This window comes from Amyelois transitella, chromosome 29 (genome assembly GCF_032362555.1).
Source record: "Amyelois transitella isolate CPQ chromosome 29, ilAmyTran1.1, whole genome shotgun sequence".
NCBI classification, from domain to species: domain Eukaryota; kingdom Metazoa; phylum Arthropoda; class Insecta; order Lepidoptera; family Pyralidae; genus Amyelois; species Amyelois transitella.
The window spans coordinates 795086-821446 of NC_083532.1; the positions used below are offsets into that span (position 1 = coordinate 795086).

Genomic DNA, 26361 nt, shown 5'->3' on the forward strand with positions numbered 1-26361 from the left:
TCGGAACGTCGGAACGGCGCTCTCTGAACCGTACAAAGTCGGTAAAGTGTGTGTGTGTGTTTGTGGTGTACTACCGGTGCAATGTTGCTGAAAGATGCTCTACATACGTACATACACATAATCACGTCTACATCCCTTGCGGGGTAGACAGAGATAGCAGTCTTGATAGACTGATAGGCCACGTTCAGCCGTTTGGCTTAATGATAGAATTGAGATTCAAATAGTGACAGGTTGCTAGCCCGTCGCCTAAAAGAAGAATTTATAAGCCTATCCCTTAGTCGCCTTTTACGACATCCATGGAAAAGAGATGGAGTGGTCCTATTCTTTTTATATATTGGTGCCGGAAATCACACGGCACCATAATAACATAATTTTACTTATTTTGGTATTAGCGACCCGCACCAGGTTCGCACGGGTGCAAGAAAAAAATTTTATTGTGGGCGTGGCCATTCAGTCTGTTCAAGACTGTTGGCTCTGTCTACCCCGCAAGGGATATAGACGTGACCATATGTATGTATGTATATTATATCTTTATATGGTTTATCAAATAGAGCACTCATTAATACGCGTTACGCTCCAACTAACACATTCAATACGACACGACACACATTCACATTCTCAACAGGTGTTGTACCTACGTGTGTTGAAGATACAGCATGTTCTATTTTTGTTTTATTCATTTTTTTTTTTATTTCTTGTTGTTTGTTTCAAGTACCCTATGTCCTTCTTCAGACTCTATTTTTATATTTTATAGTTATTTATTAATAATACATATCAGAATACAACTTAATACATGTACTTAATAAGATATAAAGAAACAGATCTGGGTCGTATGCCACAGGATGTGTTTACGCAAAAAATGAACGGGGAAAAAGTTCCATGCGTTAAAATAAATTACATTACATTTCAATTAAATCAAATTTAACAAGCCTCGATATGACTTAAATTTCAACATGATTTGTCAACAGATTGAACCAAAGATCACGTGGACAGGTACAGTTACGTTACCAAGGCTCCTCAGAGGAGTTATATACTTATATAAATATTATAAACCTGAAGAGTTTGTTTGTTTGAACGCGCTAATCTCAGGAACTATTGGTTCGAATTGAAAAATTATTTTTGCGTTGAATAGATCATTTATCGAGGAAAGGCTTTAGGCTATATAACACCACGCTGCAACTATGAGGAGGGAAGAAATAATGAAAAATGTGAAAAAAACGGGGGAATGATGCCCAAAATTACTATTCCACGCGGACGAAGTCGCGGGCACAGCTAGTTTATAATATCTCTAATGGAATGTAAACATAACGGCTCTCTCGAACTCGTGAAAAAACGATAAGGATTTTATAATTTTTTAAACACCATGTATTTCTTATCACTGCCTCACCTCTATGTGTGACTCATCTACAAAGTTACAATGTCACCCTTATCTTTTTAATTTGAACCTTATTGCAAAACAGTTAAAGACTATAACATTAAGAATTGCCTACAAATATAATTATGTACCCATGAAACTATAACCAATTTCCGTAGACCTCCTCTGCCCCCTTTAGTTCATACAAATAGTGGTTCACAAAGGCTAATAGAACTGTTGTGCATAGCTCCAGAAAATCTGGCCGTGATATGTTCGAAATTTGAAAACTCAATTTCGTATTCACATTTGCGCGCCGGAACGCGCCAGACGTCGGCCATTTTGTTTTGTTTTCTTTTTAAATTTGAACTTTTTAATTTTTGTGTGCGCAAAGGATTTTTGTTTAGTGAAGTTATTTTATGTGTTTTTAAGGATTTTTTTTTTCGCTTCGTGTAAAATGTAAGTACATAACTAATTTATCCTTTTTCAAACAAAATATTTGTCTCGCTCTTATTAAAAAGTATGCATGACATTGTACGTACCTTATTATATTGTATATTCTCAATAAGTAGGTAAGTCACATAAAAAATTGTTATAATTTTGTTATTACAATATATACTATATCCCTTGCGGGGTAGCCAGAGCCAACAGTCTTGAAAATACTGCCGCCAACAACATAAAACACTCTACATCTGTAAATTAATGTTATATTACAACCATGATGTGATTCGTTATCCGACAAAATGTTATCTTAATTTGATAACGTATAGAAGAAATGAGCCTTGAAAGTTTTGCATAAGTTTTTCATGTGAGGAATGGGCCCATTTCATCACGAATGAAAAAATGATAATGTTTCAATGATTTACATATCGTGTGGTTCCCGTCACCATAAAAACAAGAATAGGACCACTCCATCTCTCTCCCATGGATATCATAAAAGACCACTAAGGGATAGGCTTATAAACTTGAGATTCTTCTTTCAGGCGATGGGCCAGCAACCTGTCACTATTTGAATCTCAATTCTGTCACTAAGCCTAACAGCTGAATGTGGCCTATCAGTCTTTTCAAGACTAAGTTCTGTCTAGCCTACAAAGAGTATAGACGTGATTATAATGTACTAGAGGCCGCCCGCGACTACGTACGCCTAGAACACTTATCATAACATAACAATCAATCCCGCGGGAACTCCGGGATAAAAAGTAGCCTATATGTTATTCTGGGTCTTCAGCTAACTACATACCAAATTTCATCGTAATCGGTTCAGTAGTTTTTGCGTAAAAGAGTAACAAACATCCATACTGACATCCTGATATACTCACAAACTTTCGCATTTATAATATTAGTAGGATGTATGTAGTTACCTTAATGTGAAGGTTTCTTCACAATGATATTATTCGCGAATTAATTTCACCTTGATTCATAATGATAACAATTAGATAAGGGTATGACTGATATAGTATGTTACTTATACATACATATACATATGTGTATCAGTAGCCATTAGCATATATCTGATAAGAGGTGTATTATCTTGTAAATTTGACAAAAAAAGTGGTTAACATTAAGGTAACCGCCTTATAATCACGTCTATAGTCCATGTGGGCTAGACAGAGGCAACAATCTTAAAAAGACTGATAGGCCACGTTCAGCTGTTTGCTTTAATGATAGAATTGAGATTCAAATAGTGACAGGTTGCTAGCTCATCGCCTAAAAGAAGAATTCCAAGTTAATAAGCCTATCCTTAAGTCGCCTTTTACGACATCCATTGGAACGGGAAGGAGTGGTCCTATTCTTTTTTTTTATTGGTGCCGGGAACCACACGACACACATCCTTATAAAATTATGCATTTTATAAATTATATACCTAGTAGGATAACGAAAACTTTATAAAAACATAACTTCTTCTTTTAGGTAAGTTGGTAAAGCCGAGCATGGTTCAAATCGTGAGGTCAATTTTACTTTTCAACAGAAATATTTAAAGTCGTGACAAACTGCAAAAGTAACTATAGAACTATTGAAAAAGTACAATTCGTGAAAAAAGTTTTTTTTTTTTAAAAAAAAGGTTATATTTATTCACTAATTTCACGACCCAATAATATTGAGTTGTCATCTCTTATCTATACTAATCAATCTATACTAATATTATAAAGCTGAAGAGTTTTTTTTTTTTTTTTTTTTTTTTTATTTATTTTATTTGTTGTCACTCTGAGTTTGTTGATCACATGTGTAAAGCAGCTTCCTGGTTTGTGTGCAATTTGATGCATCTTCAAGCCAGGTTGCTAGTGTTTTATGCAATGTGATAACGCAAATGGTTTATTCTATATTTATATATGTTTATATTATATTAAATTGAATTGAATTTTGAGTCACATCTTTATTTAAATAATTGAGGTAGCCTTCTGGTTTGATTGCCATTTGATGCATTTCAACCCAGTTGGCTAATGCTTTGCTTATTTTAAATGGTTCACAAATGGTTTATGATTTGTATATATATTATAATGTATTACTTAATTAAATTGAATTTTATGAGACGTCTATATTAAGTGATTGATGTAGCCTTCTGGTTTGATTGCCATTTGATACAATTCAAACCAGTTGGCCAATGGCTTCCTTATATTGTTCTGAAGTCACACAACAGTCACAGATGGTTCATTATATATAATTATATATACTATTTATTTATTACACATATTTATATTTTATTACACATATTTTTATAATATTTTACCCAAATTGGAATCCGCTTTACCCGTAGTCAACACGGTCCAGGATTCTGTCCCTCATGGCTCTCAGTCTCGGGCATTCAGCCGAGATCGCTTGGTGTGTTACCGATCCTTTGGTTTTAAATTTATTATTGTGTGAGACACAGTTGGCGCACATGGGTTCTCCTTTTTTAGCAGCCGTGGGGCAGTCCTTGGCCGTGTGACCGTTTAAGGCGCAATAGGCGCATGAGGCTGGTTCAGTTGCGGTGCATTTCGCCTGGGTATGTCCAAACTGCAGGCACTTGAAGCACTGCAGGAACGGGGAGAAGTCACTTATATGTACCCTGAGGTAATCAATGCAGACTCTTTCGGTTGCGGTGGCCGCTCGCCACACCCTGGGGCTTGCCATGAACACCGCGTTGTACAATTTAGGATTGCGATTGTTCCTCAGGAAGCGGAGGCGCAAATCCTGGGGGCTCTCAATGAGGGGAGTGAGGTCGCTATTTTGTTCGGCGATTATGTCCCTCAGTTGCTCGGAAGGAATTTCCTTCGGGACACCTTTCAAGATCAGCATCGGTGACAGTTTCCGCGCCGGCTCCGCTGCGATTTTTTCCGAGGTCGACAGGCGCTGGATGGCGTCGTCCCTATCGCGATCACAGTCGAATTCGACGCGGAATTTGTTGTTAGAGACGGCCTTTATAGTGGTTGGGGCGTATTTAGCCTTTCTGAAATTTATCCCCTCTCTGAGAGCCTCTATCGTTTGCTGCCTGGATGAGGACTCCTGCATCGGAGAGATTATCATAGCCGGTTTGGTGATGGGAGGGCGACTCCTGCCAGCCGCGGCGCTAGTGGTAGCGGTAGCCGTAGCAGCAGAGCTAGCGGGGGCGGCGCCTCGGGATCCACCCATTGACGCAACGCCGGCATAGCTCATCGGAGTTGATGATTGGGCCTCCCTGAGCTTTCCCATTTCCTCTTGAATGGTTTCTCTGATGAGGTTGACAGTTGCCTCGGAGAGGGATTGGTCGGTGGGTGTGTTGGACGGCTCAGCTGGGAGAGAGCGAACTCGGTCGGTTTGAGTCTCTTTTGTGACATTCAGGTTGGGGATACATGTGCAACACCTGTTAATGGTTCCCACGAAGGCGCTGGTTTGCACGCCAATGTCCGTCAGTAATTGGGTGACCTCCTGACGTTGTTTTTTAGTGACGCTTTTGGATGCACACAGTAAGCCGATTGCCTCCTGAACGCGAGCCAGAATGCTCGCTTTGTGTCCCTCAACTGGATCTAGAGTGCGAGACTCAGTGGGATCAGCTGGTTTCGTGATGGAGGTGGTGGTGGTGGTGGTTGAGGCTGCGGTGGTGGGCACCGGACGGGGAAGTCCCTTATCGGACTGACTGTGCACATCAGCCACTGTCACAACGGCGGTGTTGTCAGGTTGCCTTAAGGGGCTGCTTGGAGTGTCGTTGGTTATTTCGGAGTCGGACATGTATCGGAGAAGTGGCATGTCCGATTCGGAAGCCACCTGAGAGTCGTCGTCGTGAAAAAGGCGAAGAAGATCGTCAACGTCACTGGCCGATGGCTCGCTGTATGGGAAGTCAAAGTTTGGGCGATGGCTAGGTATCGGTGGAGAAGAAGGTGGAGGTGGTATGGGGGGTGGAGGAGGGGGGCGATTAGTCGCCTCCTTCCGGGTGGGAGACCGGGTGAGCACCATGATCTCGTATGTAAGTGATTAAGAATTTACCGAAATATATGAAACTGAAACAAGCTGTGAAATTAAAACTATGGCTTCTGGAAGGATGAAAGCAATTCAGAAACTAATTTTAGGACCAGAAAAACAAAATACAATAGCCGGAAGAAAGAAAAATATCAGAAGAAAAAAGTCGATTTACGGTTTGAAATTACGTCGGCGAGCGGAGTTTACCTAGCTGAGAAAACAAGGGTGGGCGGGGGGGCGAATTTTTCGCGGATTTTAACGGGGAATGGCGCAAAATGAAGGGATAGGCAGCAGGAATGATATTCGGAAGTAAAAAGAGGGAGTTCGGAGGGAAAAATGAAGTTTTGGGAGGGAAGTAGGTATAGAAATAGCGAAAAAACCGTTAGAAAAGAAAAACGCCGAAAAAGTACCAAAAACAAACGGGAATGGAGACAACGAATGTGCAGGATAGATGGCCGCGTCGAGACGAAGAGATTGGTGTATCACAATTGGGTATGGACACGCAAGAGATGGGTAAGCTGAAGAGTTTGTTTGTTTGTTTGAACGCGCTAATCTCAGGAACTACATATACATACATACATACATAAAAATCACGCCTCTTTCCCGGAGGTGTAGGCAGAGACTGCCTCTTTCCACTTGCCACGATCTCTGCACACTTCCTTCGCTTCATCCACATTCATAACTCTCTTCATGCAGGCTCGGCGGTTTCGGGTACTTTTGACATGACCCTTTACCAGGACGTCCTTAATTTGATCAAGATACGTTCGTCTAGGTCTTCCCACTCCGACCTTTCCCTTCATTTTCAGGAACTACTGGTTCGAATTGAAATTTTTTTTGTGCGTCGAATAGACCATTTATCGAGGAAGGCTTTAGGCTATATAACGTCACGCTGCAACTATTATTAGCGAAGTAATAATGGAGAATGTTACAAAAATCGGGGAAAATTATTCATCCTTGAGGGCTTCAATGATGCCCAAAATAACTATTCCACGCGGACGAAGTCGCGGGCACAGCTAGTTTATTATAAGTGCGGTTGAGAATGTTACGACGATATACTAAGTTTTTATAGAAATTCACTGTAATATATTTATATTATAGCTATTTATTATATTACTTAGGTACTTAATAAATGTAAGTGCATAAAAAGAAAGCTTGTGTAATGAGAGAAAGTTCAACTTCAAGAGATCATAATAACGGAATCTGTATTTATTATATTATTATCAATCGGTGCCGTGTGGTTCCCGGCACCAATGCGGTTTCCATGGGAACGAGATGGAGTGGTCCTATTCTCTTTTTCTATTGGTGCCGGGAACCACACGGCATGTATTCTTAAAGAACACAACGTATACATATATACATACATAAAATCACGTTTAACCCCTTGCGGGGTAGACAGAACTTGAAGAGTCTTGAAAAGACTGAAACGCCACGTTCAGCTTTTTAGCTTAATGATGGAATTGAGATTCAAATAGTGACAGTTTGTAAACCCGTCGCTTAACAGAAGAATCTCAAGTTTATGACCCTATCCCTTTGTTGCCTTTTACGACATCCATAGGAAAGAGATGGAGTAGGTACTCCTATTCTTTTTATGGCCGCCGGGAACCACACGGCGCGACACATATTAAGATCAATTCAATGTAGGTACTCATAATATTTTTACACCTGTTTGGAATAAAAAAGGAGGGGTACTCCAAACAGATGGTACGACCGTTAAAATTTTACGCACAGGTGCGTTTCAAAAAAAAAATGGTCACAGGTTCCCTTTTTGTTGAAAAATTTAATTTAGCGAAGATCATTTTTCCTCCATTTAAAATATAAGTTTACTCAAAAAGTGATATAAATTACTGTAAGTAAAATATATATTTTTTCGATTTTTGTATTTTTCATCTTTAAAAAACAATACTTTTGCCATCCCTACAAAGATATACTTAGTATAAATTTCAATCCTTGCGTGACTGTTGGCTCTGTCTACCCCGAAAGGGATAAAGACGTGATTAAACCTACATCTTGCATGAAGATAGTTATGAATGTGAATGAAGCGAAAAATGCCGTGTGATTCCCGGCACCAATACAAAAAAGAATAGGGCCACTCCCATCTCTTTCCCATGGATGTCGTAAAAGGCGACTAAGGGATAGGTTTATAAACTTGGGATTCTTCTTTTAGGCGATGGGCTAGCAACCTGTCACTCTTTGAATCTCGATTCTATCAAAAAGCCGAACAGCTGAGCGTGGCCTTGCGGTCTTTTCGAGACTGTTGGCTCTGTCTACCCCGTAAGGGATCTAGACGTGATGATATGTATGTGTGTATGTAAATTGAAAAAAAATACAGCCCAGCTCACATTTTTTAAGTCGCATTTGTAAACTAGGGTGTAGCATCGACGTTTCTCAACAGACCGTGTCAAGGGTGACCATAATGTCAAGCGGAATGAATGTTGCAAAAAAATATAGGTTTACTAGAGGCCGCCCGCGACTTCGGCCGCATGGAAACCCTATCAATCCCGCGGGAACTCTGGGATAAAAAGTAGCCTATGTGTTATTCTGGGTCTTCAGCTACCTACATACCAAATTTCATGGTAATCGGTTCAGTAGTTTTTGCGTGAAAGAGTAACAAACATCCATACATCCATACAAACTTTCGCCTTTATAATAGTAGTAGGATAAAAATTCCCACGGGCAAATATCTAGGGTAGTGTTCAATTTCCCGGAAACATTTCATGTATTTCCTATTGACGTCGCGTCGTTAAAGGCGACTTAGGGTACAGATGAATGTGCACGTCGTTTAACACGTTCAAGCCTCATAAATACATACATACTATCACGTTCAATTTTTAGAAATAAAAGTTTTTTTTTTAGTTCCTACGATTTTTTTTATATCACACTAGAGGCCGCCCTCGACTTCGTCCGCGTGGAATCATTCCCGCGGGGACTCCGGGATAAAAAGTAGTCTATATGTTATTCTGGGTCTTCAGCTACCTACATACAAAATTTCATCGTAATCGGTACAAACTTTCGCATTTATAATATTAGTAGATTATTACTTATTTACTCTTTGACTAATTTTTTTATTTAAATATCTTTTTGTGTTGAAGTAAATTGCTTAGTTAGATTAGAATAAGTATTTGTAATGTTTTAGGTTTGGAGCGGTCACACACACACATTCACATTTATAACACCCCTCTTTTTCTGTCGGAGGTTACAGAGGGAGAGGCTTACACATATAATCACGTCTATATCCATTGCGAGGTAGACAAAGCCAACAGTCTCATTACGTCAAACAACTCAACGTGGCCTGTCAGAATTTTCAAGACTGTTGGCTCTGACTACCCCGCAGGGGATATAGACATGATGGCATGGATATACGCATGATGCACTATGTTTTATCTTAGTCCAATTCTGGAAAAAATAATCGCCATTGTAATTATTTACCTACGTCCATTTACACTTGAATAAATAAACGATTACTCGCACTGCAGAAATTGCATAGTATTAATTATTCAGTCTTAAAAGGTATCACAGTGAAAAAAAGCTATCTAGTGGAATAATTCGATTTATTTAAAAAAAAAAAGAATAGGACCACTCGATCTCTTTCCCATGGATGTCGTAAAAGGCGACTAAGGGATAGGCTTATATACTTGGGTTTCTTTTTTTAGGCAATGGGCTAGCAACCTATCACTATATGAATCTCAATGCTATCATTAAGCCAAATAACTGAACGTGGCCTATTAGTCTTTTCAAGCCTGTTGGCTCTGTCTGCCCCGCAGGGGATATAGACATGATGGCATGGATATACGCATGATGCACTATGTTTTATCTTAGTCCAATTCTGGAAAAAATAATCGCCATTGTAATTATTTACCTACGTCCATTTACACTTGAATAAATAAACGATTACTCGCACTGCAGAAATTGCATAGTATTAATTATTCAGTCTTAAAAGGTATCACAGTGAAAAAAAGCTATCTAGTGGAATAATTCGATTTATTTAAAAAAAAAAGAATAGGACCACTCGATCTCTTTCCCATGGATGTCGTAAAAGGCGACTAAGGGATAGGCTTATATACTTGGGTTTCTTTTTTTAGGCAATGGGCTAGCAACCTATCACTATATGAATCTCAATGCTATCATTAAGCCAAATAACTGAACGTGGCCTATTAGTCTTTTCAAGCCTGTTGGCTCTGTCTGCCCCGCAAGGGATATAGACGTGACTATATGTATGTATTTATAATTTTCTCTGTCTGTGTGTATTGTATACGCTAATCTCGGAAAGTTGTAGACGGATTATGTTCTTGTATGAAATGTTGATAAGAGGGTTTTCTAAGGAAGGTTTATTACTATAAATGGTATCCGTGCGAAGACGGGGCGGTTGGTTAGTATTTCAATACCCAACTGCGAATTGGGAGGGTAAAAAATAAATAAATATATACGTGACAGATTACACAGATTGAGTTAGCCTCGAAGTAAGCTCGAGTAACCCAAAAATACTATATTTATAATAATTGATAAACTAGAGGCCGCCCGCGACTTCGTAACGTTTCGAATCAATCCCGCGGGAACTCCGGGATAAAAAGTAGCCTATATGTTATTCTGGGCCTTCAGCTACCTACATACCAAATTTCATCGTAATCGGTTCAGTAGTTTTTGCGTGAAAGACTAACAAACATCCATACATCTATTTGAAGTAATTAGCTGTATTATGTATAACTAGAGGCCGCTTGCGACTTCGTCCGCATGGAAACCCTATCAATCCCGCGGGAACTCTGGGATAAAAAGTAGCCTATGTGTTATTCTGGGTCTTCAGCTACCTACATACCAAATTTCATGGTAATCGGTTTAGTAGTTTTTGCGTGAAAGAGTAACAAACATCCATACATCCACACAAACTTTCGCCTTTATAATAGTAGTAGGACTAGAGGCCGCCCGCGACTTCGTCCGCATGGAAACCCTATCAATCCCGCGGGAACTCTGGGATAAAAAGTAGCCTATGTGTTATTCTGGGTCTTCAGCTACCTACATACCAAATTTCATGGTAATCGGTTCAGTAGTTTTTGCGTGAAAGAGTAACAAACATCCATACAAACTTTCGCCTTTATAATAGTAGTAGGATATACCCTTGCACAAAACGTGTTGTCAAATTCAAAATTAAAGAGTGGCTTTTGACATTAAATTACTCTGACACGGAAAATCTATTGCCTAAATAATATCAATAATTAATGAAATTTATTTAATATACTTAGACCACGTATCTTTTCTTATTAATATATACGATGTTTACATCATTGTACATAAATTGTTGCCACAAGGTGGTCTAGAGCGTTATCTGCGTTATTGCAATAGTTTTAAGTTTATCTTCAATTATACATATTAATAAAACTCTATCCTTAGTTAACTATTGTGTTAACTCAAAATAATTCCCAGAATACAGATTCGTCTAGTTTGGGAATTATTAAATCAGTGTACATTTTACTTCAACTCAAATAAACAAACATCACTACATCCTACCGGATCTTCCGTGATGCCTTCTACCAATCAAGATACAGGTTTATTCTTAGTTTGATGGTGTAGGTATGGTTGAGCGTTGGTCCCGCTTAGAAAATTTATTAACACCTTTTATATGAACGATGTATGTACATAATATGTTGCGGAAATAAGTCAATAAAACACTTTTTTTTTATACTGACATCCTGACATACTCAAAAACATTCGCTTTTATAATATTAGTGGGATACATAGATAAATATTCAAGACTCAAGCCAATCAGAGAAAGTTCGATTCTCATCATGCCCTGGCCGGGATTCGAACAGGAACTACTGTGTCACAGACAAGCGCATAACCACTGCGCCACAGAGGCTGCGCTAGAGATCTTATTAATTCCCGATGGACCGGGCCTAATTGATATTTAATTAAAAAATTTATTGTATATAGGACAAATTACACAGATTGAGTTACCCTCGATGTAAGTTTGAGACTTGTGTTACGAGATACTAACTCAACGATACTATATTTTAGTACTTATATAGATAAACATCCAAGACCCAGGCCAATCAGAAAAGTTCTTTTCTCATCATGCCCTGGCTGGGTTTCGAACCCGGGACCTCCGGTGTCACAGACAAGCGTACTACCGCTGCGCCACAGAGGCCGTCAGATTAATCCCGTCAGAATAATATACGTTCTCCAGTTTCTGATATATAGTTCTTTTTTCTTTTTACAGACGAAGAAAATGATAGACGCTGTCCTGCCCAGCTGACAAAATACTGACAATATCAAGGAATGCTGATCCAAGATGGCGGAAGCTGAGACACCAATAACTGTAGATGACTTGCCTATGAGTTTTCAGGTAAGATTTTATCTTTCACAAACATACATACATAAAATCAGGTCTAGACACGGGGTAGGCAGGCCAACAGTATTGAAAAGACTGATAAGTCACGTTCAGCTGTTTGGCAATTGAGATTCAAATAGTGACAGGTTGCTAGCCCATTGCCTAAAAAAAGAATCCCAAGTTTATAAGCCATATCTCTTAGTCGCCTTTTACGACATCCATGGGAGAGAGATGAAGTGGTCCTATTCTTTTTTGTATTGGCGCCGGGAACCACATGGCACTTATACTTTGATTTTGAATCTTATATATCTGAATTTTATTATTTGACATTTACTCAAAACTTATAATTATGGTGTTTATGCGAGTGAGATGTTGCAAACCATATAATTAGGGGGTTCCGCACCGTGATGTTGGATTTAGGGTATCTGAACACTGTGGTCTATGACCAATGTTTATGCACTTTGAAATAATATGTTACGGGAAAAATGTACTTAAAAACAAATGCAATTAAAACTCCACTCTTACTGAACTTATTTAAAACTGTATATATTTTTCGTTTTAAAAGAATTATACATTATACATTAAAAATAAACGGGACTTATATGTTAACAATTTGCTCTTCAAATTGTCTCTCGATCGTCACTTTTTTATTTTTGTTCTGTCTGAAAAAATCTTTTTGGGCATCATTGAAGCTCAAGGATGAATAATTTTCCCCATTTTTTTTTCACATTTCCATTATTTCTTTGCTCCTTATAGTTGCAGCGTGATGTTATATAGCCTAAAGCCTTCCTCGATAAATGGTCTATTTAACGCGAAACGAATTTTTCAATTCGACCCAGTAGTTCCTGAGATTAGCGCGTTCAAACAAACAAACTCTTCAGCTTTATAATATTAGTATAGATACAACAAAAAATAGAAAACAGTCATTGAATACGTACATACGTATACATATAATCACGGCTATATTCCTTGCGGAATAGATAGGTCTAGCAACCTGTCACTATTTGAATCTCAGTTCTATTACTAAGCCAAACAGCTGAGCGTGGCCTATCAGTCTTTTCTAAGACTGGTGGCTCTGTCTTCCCCGCAAGGGATATAGACGTGACCATATGTATGTATGTTTAAATTGTCTCTCAGCACCCTTACATGAGACGTTTAACTTAAAACGGTACAGTGGCGCCCAACGTGGGGCCTGAACTAAATACGTCACTAAAGACAAAAAGTTTGCGGTTAGCCTAACGTGTTAACAAATCACTTAATACGTATGCAGAGCGTAACGTTACGTACTGAGTCGTACTTTAAATCGTAATTGCGTTACAAAAAAAATTTGGGTTTTTGAGGTTATGACGCGGTCATATTAATTAATTGAAACTTTAGACGGCCTCTGTGGCGCAGCGGTAGTGCGTTTGTCTGCAATACTGGAGGTCCCGGGTTCGAATCCTGGTCAGGGCATGATGAGAAAAGAACTTTTTCTGGCTGGGTCTTGGATGTTTATCTATATAAGTATTTATTATAAAATATAGTATCGTTGAGTTAGTATCTCGTAACACAAGTTCCGAACTTACTTTGAGTTAACTCAATCTGTGTAATTTGTCCCGTATATATTAATTTATTTAAACTTTGAAAGACTTCAGAATCATGTGAGTGAATAGAAGTGTCATATGGTTCCCGGCACTTAAGAATCGGACCATCCCATCTCTTTCCATAGGATGTCGTAAAAGTCGACTAAGAATGAAAATTTCCTATGGAAAAAGATGGAATGGACCGATGGTTTCTCTGTCGTAAAAGACGACTAAGGGAACATTCATCTAGTGCAAACTTCCATTATGGTTTTTGTTACCGAAGAAGAAACAAGTTTTGCCAGCTGCTTCTTTTCTCGCGCAGATTGTAAAAGTCGGTGAAGGGATAAGCTGGGATTCATTTTTAGACGATGGGCTAGCAACCTGTCGCTATCTGAATCTAGATTAAATAAAATATAGTATCGTGATTTAGTATCCGTTAATTAACTTGCAATTCTTCTTATAGACGATGTGCTAGCAACCTGTCACTATTTAAATCTCAATTCCATCATAACGCCATGCCATACAGAAAAACGTGGCCTGTCAGTCTTTTCGAGACTGTTAGCTCTGTCTACCCCGTAAGGGTATAGACGTGATAATAGGTATGTATGTAGTATCCCATAACATAAGTCTCGAACTTATCCATACATACATATAATCACGTCTATATCCCTTGCGGGGTAGACAGAGCCAACAGCCTTGAAAAGACTGATAGGCCACGTTCAGCTGTTTGGCTTTATGATGGAATTGAGATTCAAATAGTGACAGGTTGCTGGCCCATCGCCTAAAAAAAAGAATCCCAAGTTTGTAAGCCTATCCCTTAGTCGCCTTTTACGACATCCATGGGAAACAGATGGAGTGGTCCTATTCTTTTTTGTATTGGCGCCGGGAACCACACGGCAATAAAAAAAATTGTATTTACTTATATATGGAAGTATGGATTACGGAACTCCACCATGGGCCACATTGCCACACGTGTGACGTCATATCCGGTGTCATGGCGTCGTGATGCTCCAGTTGGCATAATAATTGTCTATTCAAATTTCCATTCAAATCTAAACCATATCTGATAACTGTTTTAGTATTTATATGTACTGTACATACATATCATCACGTTTAAATCCCTTGCGTGGTAGACAGAGTCAACAGTCTTGAAAAGACTGGAAGGCCACATTCAGCTGTTTGGCTTAATGATAGTATTGAGATAGTGACAGGTTGCTAGCCCATCGGCTTAAAGAAGAATCCCAAGTTTACAAGCCTATCCCCCAGTCGCCTTTTACGACATTCATGGGAAAGAGATGGAGTGGTCTCCTATTATTTTTCAATTGGTGCCGGGAACCACACGGCACTAATATCTTATACAAACATACATACATACATATGGTCACGTCTATATCGCTTGCGGGGTAAAAAGAGCCAACAGTCTTGACTTTGGCAAGGTTCAGCTATTTGGCTTAATGATAGAATAACAATATAATACATATACTAATATCTCATATTTGTCTTTCTTTTTTCCAGGTCAAATACTTAGGTCAGAGAGATGCTAAAGGTTTATGGGGTATAAAGCATACGAGGAAGCCGGTAGACCTGATGGTAGCTGCTGCAAAAGCGTTACCTCCAGGTGAAGACATTCATATACATATGGTCACGTCTATATCCCTTGCGGGGCAGACAGAGCCAACAGTCTTGAAAAGACTGATAGGCCACGCTCAGCTGTTTGGCTTAATGATGGAATTGAGATTCAAATAGTGACAGGTTGCTAGACAATCGCCCAAAAAAGAATCCCAAGTTTGTAAGCTTATCCCTTAGTCGCCTTTTACGACATCCATGGGAAAGAGATGGAGTGGTCCTATTCTTTTTTGTATTGGTGCCGGGAACCACACGGCACGTAAGACATTCATAGCTTGTTATCTTATTGTTTGTTTGTTTGTTTGTAATATCTTTATTGCATAGAAATTTACTCAGTACATACATACATATATACATATAGTCACGTCTATATCCCTTACGGGGTAGACAGAGCCAATAGCCCCGAAAAGACTGACAGGCCACGTTCAGCTGCTCGGCTTAATGATGGAATTGAGATTCAAATAGTGACAGGTTGCTAGCCCATCGCCTAAAAGAGGAATCCCAAGTTTACAAGCCTATCCCTTAGTCGCCTTTTACGACATCCATGGGAAAGAGATGGAGTGGTCCTATTCTTTTTTGTATTGGTGCCGGGAACCACACGGCACAACAGTCTAACACTCTAACTAACAGTCTACCATTGGATTAATTGTTATTTATTTATTCTTTAAATGTAACTATATAATTTGTTAAGTATGTACAATAGGCGGACTTAATGCTAATAGCGTTATCTAACAGCCTGCCATTGGATTAATTGTTATTTATTTAATCTAAATTATTAAAAAAATACATACATACATACATAAAATCACGCCTCTTTCCCGGAGGGGTAGGCAGAGACTACCTCTTTCCACTTGCCACGATCTCTGCATACTTCTTTCGCTTCGTCCACATTCATAACTCTCCTCATACAAGCTCGGCGGTTTCGGGTACTTTTGACCTGACCCTTTACCAGGACGTCCTTAATTTGATCAAGATACGTTCGTCTAGGTCTTCCCACTCCGACCTTTCCCTCCACACTCTCCTTAAAAAAATATCTTATACAATTAATCAAATATACCTAATTAAATAATATAAGCTAATATTAATTATTTTATAATAATAAAAATAATCTTAATTTGTATCCTAATTCCAGATCAAATCCTGCCAATAGTCAAACTTGTTATATCGACCGACGGCGTCTTATTGGAAACATTAAATCATGGCGTCAAAAGAGACCAATTCGAATCGATGTCTGTGTTCTTCAAAATTGAATCCATATCCTATGGAGTCCAAGATCTGGTGTACACCAGGGTATTCTCCATGATCACTGTTAAGGACACTGCTAATGTTAAAGGGTTAAACCCGTTTGAGTGTCACGGCTTCGTCTGTGAATCGAGGTGAGGTGCATACATTAAATACATATGGTCACGTCTATATCCCTTGCGGGGTAGACAGAGGCAACAGTCTTGAAAAGACTGAATGCCCACGTTCAACTTTTTGGCTTAATGATAGAAATTGAGATTCAAATAGTGACAGGTTGCTAGCACATCGCCTTAAAAAGAATGCCAAGTTTCTAAGCCTATTTCTTAGTCACCTTTTACGACATTTTTACAAATACGGTGGGGTGCACATTTTTACAAATATATATTTACACTAGCTGTGCTCGCGACTTCGTCCGCGTGGAATAGTTATTTTGGCCATCATTGAAGCCCTCATGGATAAATAATTTTCCCCGTTTTTTTTCACATTTTCCATTATTTCTTTGCTTCTTATAGTTGCAGCGTGATATTATATAGCCCTAAGCCTTCCTCGAAAAATGCTCTATTCAACGCGAAAAGAATTTCTCAATTCGAACCAGTAGTTCCTGAGATTAAAACAAACAAACAAACTCTTCAGCTTTATAATATTAGTGTAGATTATTTAGGCATTATCAAATTTATTACGAGCTCATTTTTAACTTAGACTCCATATTGTATAAGTGATATATTTAAACCTATAAAAGCAAAATTTTATCAATAATATTTTATCAGAAAAATCACACGCCAAAAGTGGGTTAGAATGTTGAAATTTCGCTGTTTCTTTTATCATGTTTTACTATGATAAGATCATATCCATCATGCTCAGATCTTATATCAATAAATAGGTACTTTTATCATTAACTTGAAAATGAATTCATTCATTCATATAATCACGTCTTTATCCCTTGAGGGTAAGACAGAGCCAGCAATCTTGAAAGACTGTGAGGCAACGTTGAGCTGTAAGGCTTAATGACAGAATTGAGATTCAAATAGTCGCTGATAGCTCGTCGCCTAAAAGAGGAATCCTAAATTTATAAGCCTATCCCATAGTCGCTTTTAACAACATCCAAGGGACACAGATGAAGTAGTCCTATTCTTTTTTTATATTGGTGCCGGGAACCACATGGCATATATGACGGGAGTCGATTCGTGTAAAAACCTGACTCACCCAATTCACAAGATAGCATGAAACTATTTTTTTTTTATGTTTATTTTTTTTAAACATAATAAGTATGCACGGATTGTAGCAAGCGGAAAGGTGTAGCTTCTGCCAACCCCTTCAAGAAAAATACGTGATAATTATGTATTATTATTATATATATGCGGCCTTTGTGTCGCAGCGATAATACGCTTGTCTGTGACACCGGAAGTCCCGGGTTCGAATCCCGGTCAAGGCATGATGAGAAACGAACTTTCTCAGATTGGTCTGGGTCTTGGATGTTTATCTATCTAAGTACCTATTTATTATAAAATATAGTATCGTTGAGTTAGTATCTCGTAACACAAGTCTTGAACTTACTTCGAGACTAATTCAATCTGTGTAATTTGTCCCGTATATATTTATTTTTATTTATTTTTATTTATTTTATTTTATTATTTAAAAGATTTCAAATGGCCTTCACGAAAAAACGATAAAAATCTTATTGAGTCATTTTATTGCACTAAATAAACCATTGTTCACATGTTTATTGTTCTTTTGAAGTAGGTTAAAGTCACAATATCAGTCAGTGTGTTTGTAAAGATAATGTCAAAATTTTCTGTGAAAATAAAACACGGTTAATAAATGTGGGAAGATTTCAAGATAACGCTTTAAGCATTTTCATAATCAAAATTAATCTCAAAGTTAATCTGTGTGTAATGCCGTGTGGTTCCCGGCACTAATAGAAAAAATAATAGGACCACTCCATCTCTCTCCCATGGATGTCGTAAAAGGCGACTAAGAGATAGGCTTACAAACTTGGTATTCTTTTTTTCGGCGATGGGCTAGCAACCTGTCACTATTTGAATCTCAATTCTATCATTAAGCCAAATAGCTGAGCGTGGCCTATCAGTCTTCTTAAGACTGTTGGCTCTGTCTATCCCACAAGGGATATAGACGTGACCATATGTATGTATGTATGTTAATCTATACTAACAATATAAAGCTGTAGATGTTTGTTTGAACGCGCTAATCTCAAAAACTATTCATATATATAACATCACGCTGCAACTATAACGACCAAAGAAATAATGGGAAATGTGAAAAGAAAAACAGGGGTAAATCATTCATCCATAAAGGCTTCAGTGATGCCCAAAATAAATATTCCACGCGGACGAAGTCGCGGGCACAGCTAGTAAATTATATTCATTCCTAGTTTTTTTTATTAATAAATTATTTTCTATGCCATATGTGATGCTCGATGAATTTAAAAAAAAAATAATTGAAATTTTAAATTTTATCTCGGATCTGCTGGAAGAGATTTCTTTTGAAATAAGCAGAAACTTTTAGAATTTTTGATTCTTGAGATTATCAGTCTCGATGTTTTCTGTGTACATAAACAATTAGTAGATAAATAAATAAAAATTAAAAATAACACCATCACAATATATAGTAAGAAATCATAAAAGAATCTTAATCTTAAGGTACCTTAAGATTTACCTATCTACTTAGTAATAAATTTTAAAATATACGTCACGTTTAGGGGATCATATTTTTTACTACCTATCAAATTTTTATAAGTATCACATGCCTAGATATTTCGTCTATTTAACTTACAACACCCCTCTTTTTTCCGTCTAAGGATAAAAAAAAACGTTATTTTGATTATTCCTTTTTACAGAAACGCTGCGAGACGCCTTATATACTCGCTTTCAGCCGCCTTCCAAGATTATTCTAGAAGAGTGAAAGAGTTGCAAGCAGGTCCAGGAGGTAATTTTTGTATATACATACATATAATCACGTCTATATCCCTTGCGGGGTAGACAGAGACGACAGTCTTAAAAAGACTGAAAGGCCACGTTCAGCTGTATGGCTCAAAAGTTTTTAATATAATTAAAAATAACGTTGTTACCTGCTTATTTGATATTTACAGAGTCAGACGAACGACATCCCAGTTTCAAGAAGCGATTCGCAATAGACTTGAGAACGCCAGAGGAAATCGAGGCAGACTTGGAGACAGAGGCTTAAAAGGATTAGTCATTAAGAAAAAATCTATTATCTATGGAATTTGAAAAACACATTCAGAAAAAAAAGCAGCGAATTTTCTAACTTTAAAAATAAAAGCATATTTTTTTTTAACCATAAAGTCGGTTGCTGATGTTTAAAGAGTTCGCAATGGCTTCTTTTTTTTTAAATATTTTTTTAAACTAATTTCAGTCTGTAATTGAAAGTAGACGCATTGGTCTTTTTTAAAAAAAAAATGTAATAAATACTACATGGCGCCAAAATAAACATTCTATTTTCCTGTCGTAATGAGAAATTTCTTTAGAAATAAGTACTGCATTTGTATTAAAGTTTTTGTTTGTATTTAAGTTCTTTCTGTTTTTTGCTTGTTGTAGATATATATATATATAATTGTGAGTCTGGAGAAGGATAAGGTAAAAACTGTAGTTCCCGTGGTATTTGCGAAAATCCTGTATTCTTTTATAGGCGTCGCTGAATTCGTTGCTTTTTGAAGATGGCGCTAAATTTTAGCGCTAGGTTTAAAGCTAGCATTGTACATTTCTATTTTTTAATATTATTTCAATACATATTAGTTTTTTTCTTTTTGTTATTTATATTTTATAGTTCCAGAATACAGCGTGTATTTGAAAATTGTGGTATAATTTAAAATAAACTATATTAAAGTTGATACCAATAAGTATTTATCAAACCAAATTATATTTTTGTGATGTAGAATAATAGGAAGATAAGCATCAAAGTAATATAACATTTGTATTATATTGTGTAGATTTGTTATTAAAACTATTTTATTAAAAGTTTGTTGTGGAAAAACGATTTTTATTTATATTTATAATAAGTATTATTTGTTATCTGTTGAAAGAATTTATTAAGATAAAAGCTACAATTAACATAACTTCGATTAAGATCTAGTTGGATCAATATTGGAGTTGTAGCGGGAGCGATGACTCGGCTCGACCGCCACCAAAGGGAAGATCTTCCGCCAGGCTGGTGTGACGTTGTGTCGGAGGTTGTATATATAGCTCCAATCCGTGAAATCTTTGCTTGCGCGATTTAGACTTTTCGCTGTTTTTGACTGATAACGTCGAGTGATTTGTCCACATGGCTGATTAAGGGAGGCCAAATGTCTGGCTTGTAATGAACTTAACAATGAGTATGTCTGAGGCAGGGCGAAGCAAGACAGAAAGATGTACTACTTAATCTATACAAATATTATAAAGCTGAAGAGTTTGTTTGTTTGAACGCGCTAATCTCTAATCTCTCTGGTTCGAATTGAAAAATTATTTTAGTGTTGAATAGACCATTTATTAAGGAAGGCTTTAGGCTATATAACATCACGCTGCAACTATAAAGATATGTAACCGTGATCGATCCAATGCGGGTAAGGTTCCCCTGCAAAGGTTACGGAGGTCAGACGGGAGTCGCTTCGTGTAAAAACCTGACTCACCCAATGGTTACAGGTTAGTAGCGTCCCAGTACATTTTTGATCTTATAATATATGTATGTTAGGAAAAAACCCTCTTTTTTCAAAAATTTAGTGTCACAGGTGATAGAAATTTACGTAATAAACATAAATTGGTCATGCCGTATTATAGGCTTAGCAAAGTCAGTAAATCATTTATGGGGAACTGTATAAGATTTTATAATAGGTTGCCGGAGTCCGGAGTCTGTTCTTGAAATGCCTAATCAAAAATTCAAAGAGTATGTTAAGAAAGTACTTTGTGAGAAGGCTTATTATAGGACTGATGATTTTATCTTAATGATAAAAATATCTGGCATGAGCTTGGCACAGGAACCTCGTAATGAATTGTAGTTTGATTTGAACCTAAATCAAAATTCAGTACACTCTGTACATAAATCTATTTAAAATTGGTAATCCATAAAAAGTATATATATATTTTTTATTTATTATTAAAATCTCATATAAATAAATTAATCTGAACAATGTATTCTCTTGTCCACATTTTTATTCTAAGTTTGGATAGTTGTGAAGTTGACATTGTTGAAGAATATGTTGCAGTGCAGTTTGTTACCGCTTCTTCTGCACTGTCGCCTTGGAAGCGGCAATAAACTTAGGTTTAAGTAATTTATTTGATGTCAACCAATGTTGTGAAACTGAAAGATTTGACAATTAGACAATTAAGCAATATCCTATGATAATGAATAAAAATTTTGAGTTACCTATTCAGTCATTCACACAACCTCCTAATAACTTTCTATCAATTTATTATCCACTGCCGCATCTAAAACTTTCAATACAAAAACGAACGAGTCTTTAACTATAGACACGTCCATTTGGTTGCGATGTATGAATGCCATGAAATCTGATTCTATTCCCTTTTTGCTTCCGTCTTCTATTAAATTGAAAAGCCTCGTTGTCCCCAGATGAAGCACCAGCTCCAATAGTTGCTTTCTGTTTGGTTTGTGCAAGTATAGGTCTTTTAAATTCTTAAACCAGCGCTGAGTTTTCAAAGACGTCACCATCGATATGTATTTGAAGGCGTTGTGTAGCTGTGGATGTGTTCATTGTGTAAAAATTGTTGGATTCATCAACATTGTTTAATTCATCGTCATTGAATTTAGGGATTCAGTTTCAGTTTGGGAAAAATATTCCTCCTTGAGGGCTTCAACGATGCCCAAAATAACTATTCCACGCGGACGAAGTCGCGGGCACAGCTAGTAATAATATATAATAACACACACACACACACACACACACAACCACGTCTATATCCCTTGCGGGGTAGACAGAGCTAACAGTCTTGTAAATACTGATAGGCCACGTTCAGCTATTTGGCTTTAAGATAGAATTGAGATTCAAATAGTGACAGGTTGCCAGCCCATCAGCCTAAAAGAAGAATCTCATGTTTATAAGCCTATCCCTTAGTCGCCTTTTACGACATAAATGGGAAAGAGATGGAGTAGTCCTATTCTTTTTTCTATTGGTGCTGGGAACCACACGGTACGGTATTTTTTTATTTTTAAAAAGGAAAATTTAAAATAGGAATCCCAAGTTTATAAGCCTATCCCTTAGTCGCCTTTCACGACATCCGTAGGAAAGAGATGGAGTGGTCCTATTCTTTTTTGTAATGGTCCCGGGAACCACACGGCACTAAATAACAACTAACTATAACTTTTAATATATATAACTTACATCATACAGATTATCAGCAAGATCTTCCAAAAACTTTTGTAATCTTTTATAATCAAACTCATATCCAATATCTGGATCAGGAATCTGATATTGCAACACCATATCAGTTAGTTGTGTTTTACCAACACGACTTCTCTTTTTTCCAGTCTTCTGCGCAGTTCTTCTATTTGGCGTTTTGTTTTTGTACTCTGATGCTAACGAGAATATGTATGTTGTATATTTTAGTAGCTCTAAATCAGCTGGGTGTATATTGGCACCATATATCGCAGCTTCTCTGAAAGCAAATGTTGACTCAATCAGAAATCGGAGGCGCTTGGTGTAAAACTCTCATTTCATCAGATCATGGCTCCTCTTCAAAGAGGTGAATGAAACCAGGACATACGCCAGCAGGATAAAAGGCGCTTTGTTTGAAATGCTTACTTACTCACCAAGGTCTTGGTTAGTCAAGTAAGCAAGGTGATGACGCAACCAGGTCACACCCCATCAGCATGGATGAGTAAGAGATCAAATTTTGCATAATGACTGTAACGCAATAACTGATAAGCACGTAATTCGTATAACAGGCGATGGGTTAGCAACCTGTCACTATTTGAATCCTCCATCATTAAGCCATACAGCTGACCGTGGCCTCTCAGTAATTTCAAGACTTTAATGGTGGTTATTTTATATAGATACTTACGTCAAACTGGATAATTTCTCTATAGCTGACTGAATATTGACAGTACTTTCAAGCCAATCGTACTGTTCTAAACCTTCGTTTTTTGTATGTATCAAGTCACCCATAACTCTAACACAAGCTTCAACTTCTTTGTCCTCTTCAAATTCAAGAATCTTCATCAATTTCTTCAATAATGGATAAACTTCCTTAACTTTGAAAGCGACATCATTATTTTCATTTTTACTACTTTTTTCTGGTGATGGAGTATGAGATTTAAGACTAGACTTCAAAATGTCGTCAAACACAGCATGTTGCAAACGCTTCTTAGCTGAATCACGATCAAACGCTTCACCTACATAGTCGTAATCTATCATAAAATGTTGATCAGATGCTTTTAATGGCTTTATCTCAGCAGTGTGAGGTTTGATTGTATAGTATTCGACATTTGTGTCCAGCCAGCCTCTTTTCTTTGCTTCTTTGTCTAATGTGTCTCTTATATTTTTCTTGCTTCTCTTTTTCTTTGTAAGAGTATATATATACTGCCTTACCTTTTTCAAATGGCTTTTCAAACTATCTGATGAGCGATTAACTGTATTTCCAGATCTAAGAATGGTTTCTTTAATAAAATCATTTCCATATACATATTCATACTCATTTAATGGTGATTTATGTGTTTTTTCAGCAACTGGTAAAAGAAGAGGGTATGGCCCCGTTATTTTTTTTATGCCTCTAATGTTTTGTCTTATAATTTTTTTATACGGACTTTTATAAAATGACCGGTAGTATTTCTCCGTGGACATGTCATAGCCTTCATTTGAATTTATTAGAAATCGGTTCTCTTTGGTTATTGAATCTGCTTGGTTAGGTCCAAATTTATTATATGCGTTATAGTAAGCATTATTGGCGTAGTAGTTATAAACTGGTACGTAATACGGCTGTTCCTTATTGTGATCTCGTTTTCCATACGAAGTTTCCTCAGCTGGAACAGATTTTGTAAAAAAAACTATTGAATACACAGAAGAAGGTATTTAAATGTATGCTAGTGAGTATTGTAATGGAAGAACTGAATTTTGTAATGTGAAATGCATTAAATTAATTTCATATCAATTTATTGGCGTTCTTAAAGTTTGACGAACATTTCTTAATTTTGTTTCATATTTATAATGTGCGATTTTATAATAAAGAATATACTTACTACTATCATATAGTCCATATACATTTGTCGGGCCATGTTCAGATTTTTTATTTTTAACGCCACTATTTTTTGTATCTCTATCTATTCCGACCCTCAACGCCTTAACTACGTCTTGAGCTATTTGTAACGTTTTGATTTCTTCACTAACACCATCTCCTTTTTTATTTGTACCATTTTTATTTGAAGCATTAGTTGTTTTTTCTAAAGAACTATTTTTTACATTTCCTTTAGTATTATTTTTATTTTGAGCCTCGATTTTTTTGTCTTTAGCAAGATTGTCAACCTTTTTGGAATCATTTTTCTGACCTACATTTTCATTAGTTATTATCTTCAAATTTATTATTTGTGATGAGAACTTGACAGTTGTTATTTTTTTACCTTCTCCTTTTGTGTTATTTTTATGACTGTTATACACCGTGTTATGTTTACCGGCTTCTAAATTAGAATCAGAGCTTATTACTTCTTGGTCTGTAATGTTAACTTTTTCAATACTTGTATCAAGTTGTGTTGTATTACTTACATTATCGTCAGCAATTTTAATAATGTTCACACCTGAGACATTACCTTGGGAACTATTTATTGAACTATCCTCATCACTGATTTTGTCATTTTGTTTTGTAACTTTTTCTTGATCCGACAAATCTTCGTCGGCACCTATTGTTGGCGATTGCAAGTTGCCGAATCTTAAATTTCTCTTTTCAGCTTTAGTAGTACTCATAACCGTAGAAATTACTTCTGTATTCACTATTGCTTTTATAACATCACTGCTTTCAGTAGGAGAACTATTTAATTCATTGATGTCCTTTGATTTTTCGGAGGAGACTAAAGTTTCTGTTTCAACTTTTGAAATTGCAGATCTACGTGACTTTCCACTCGTGCCCTTCACTTGTATGTCATCTTTTCCTGTATGAGCGGATTCAATTATGGGATTCAACTCTTTTTTTAAATCAGAATCATACACTGTTTGAACAGGTATAGTTACATACGATTTTACTTTATCCGATTCAATTCTCTTTTCAGGTAAATCATCATCATTTCTCTTCTTACGTTTAAGGGTAAGATCAATATGACTGTGATTCAACAATTTACGATGTGCCGCTTCCTTTTCATATTTGATTTTCTCCTCATTGATAATTTTTTTAACATAATCACTGTGCTTATCAAGCTCTGCATCTGATATATTCCTACTTTCTTTCACTGGACTATTATTCAGCTTGACTTCTTCAGCAATACGTCTAACAATTTTCTCTAAAAACTTCTCCTGATCAGGTTCGTGTAATTGATCAATAAATTTATTCTCTTCCGCCGAATCACTGTACACGGTTAATATTTGATTAATAAAAACTATTGTTAACAATAAAATCATTTTTATTCGTCTCTACGACATGTTTACCGAAAAGTTCGTTTGATTGAAAATGCAGAATTTAATTAAAATGTTAGACTTGAACGACTAATGCGACATTCGATGTTGCACCATGAAATTAACTTTGATAACAGAAATTGAAACGCGTCGATCCTCCAATTATGTGTGACTTTCTTGATAATAAATCGATATGTCTTGTCAAGAATGAAGAATTTCGGTGTTATGGATAAAATAATGATGACTGATTTGTACTTAGTTAGATTATTATGACATAGCTTTTTAT

The 26361-nt window shown here is 36.9% G+C and overlaps 3 protein-coding genes across 3 annotated transcripts in view; 1 reads left to right on the top strand and 2 right to left on the bottom strand.

Annotated features, from left to right (window-relative positions):
* Nucleotides 1-2010, bottom strand: part of LOC106141185 (uncharacterized) — a 28259-nt gene extending 26249 nt beyond the window's left edge. The window contains exon 1 of the mRNA XM_060952716.1: nucleotides 1894-2010. The gene's annotated coding sequence lies outside the window, so the exon portion shown is untranslated. The remainder of the gene's footprint in view (nucleotides 1-1893) is intronic.
* On the top strand, nucleotides 1637-20521 carry LOC106139702 (low density lipoprotein receptor adapter protein 1). Its single transcript, XM_060952715.1, has 6 exons — nucleotides 1637-1810; nucleotides 11973-12098; nucleotides 15161-15263; nucleotides 16404-16647; nucleotides 19368-19456; nucleotides 19620-20521. The coding sequence occupies exons 2-6, from the start codon at nucleotides 12045-12047 to the stop codon at nucleotides 19712-19714; spliced, it is 585 nt and encodes a 194-aa protein (XP_060808698.1). The 5' UTR covers nucleotides 1637-1810; nucleotides 11973-12044; the 3' UTR covers nucleotides 19715-20521.
* A 483-nt stretch (nucleotides 20522-21004) lies between these two features.
* On the bottom strand, nucleotides 21005-26195 carry LOC106135381 (uncharacterized). Its single transcript, XM_060952722.1, has 4 exons — nucleotides 24716-26195; nucleotides 23542-24499; nucleotides 22863-23136; nucleotides 21005-22219 (listed from the first exon to the last, which is right to left on the bottom strand). The coding sequence occupies exons 1-4, from the start codon at nucleotides 26079-26081 to the stop codon at nucleotides 21914-21916; spliced, it is 2904 nt and encodes a 967-aa protein (XP_060808705.1). The 5' UTR covers nucleotides 26082-26195; the 3' UTR covers nucleotides 21005-21913.
* Between the last annotated feature and the right edge of the window lie 166 nt (nucleotides 26196-26361).

Excerpts from the sequence above, each read along its gene's own strand:
- LOC106135381 (XM_060952722.1), bottom strand. The coding sequence starts at position 26,081 with ATGATTTTATTGTTAACAATAGTTTTTATTAATCAAATATTAACCGTG. Across the intron at positions 24,500-24,715 it reads ATATGGACTATATGATAGTA|CTGAGGAAACTTCGTATGGA; the intron begins GTAAGTATATTC and ends AATCTGTTCCAG. Across the intron at positions 23,137-23,541 it reads GAGAAATTATCCAGTTTGAC|AGAAGCTGCGATATATGGTG; the intron begins GTAAGTATCTAT and ends ATTTGCTTTCAG.
- LOC106139702 (XM_060952715.1), top strand. The coding sequence starts at position 12,045 with ATGGCGGAAGCTGAGACACCAATAACTGTAGATGACTTGCCTATGAGT. Across the intron at positions 16,648-19,367 it reads GGCTTCGTCTGTGAATCGAG|AAACGCTGCGAGACGCCTTA; the intron begins GTGAGGTGCATA and ends TCCTTTTTACAG. Across the intron at positions 19,457-19,619 it reads GTTGCAAGCAGGTCCAGGAG|AGTCAGACGAACGACATCCC; the intron begins GTAATTTTTGTA and ends TGATATTTACAG.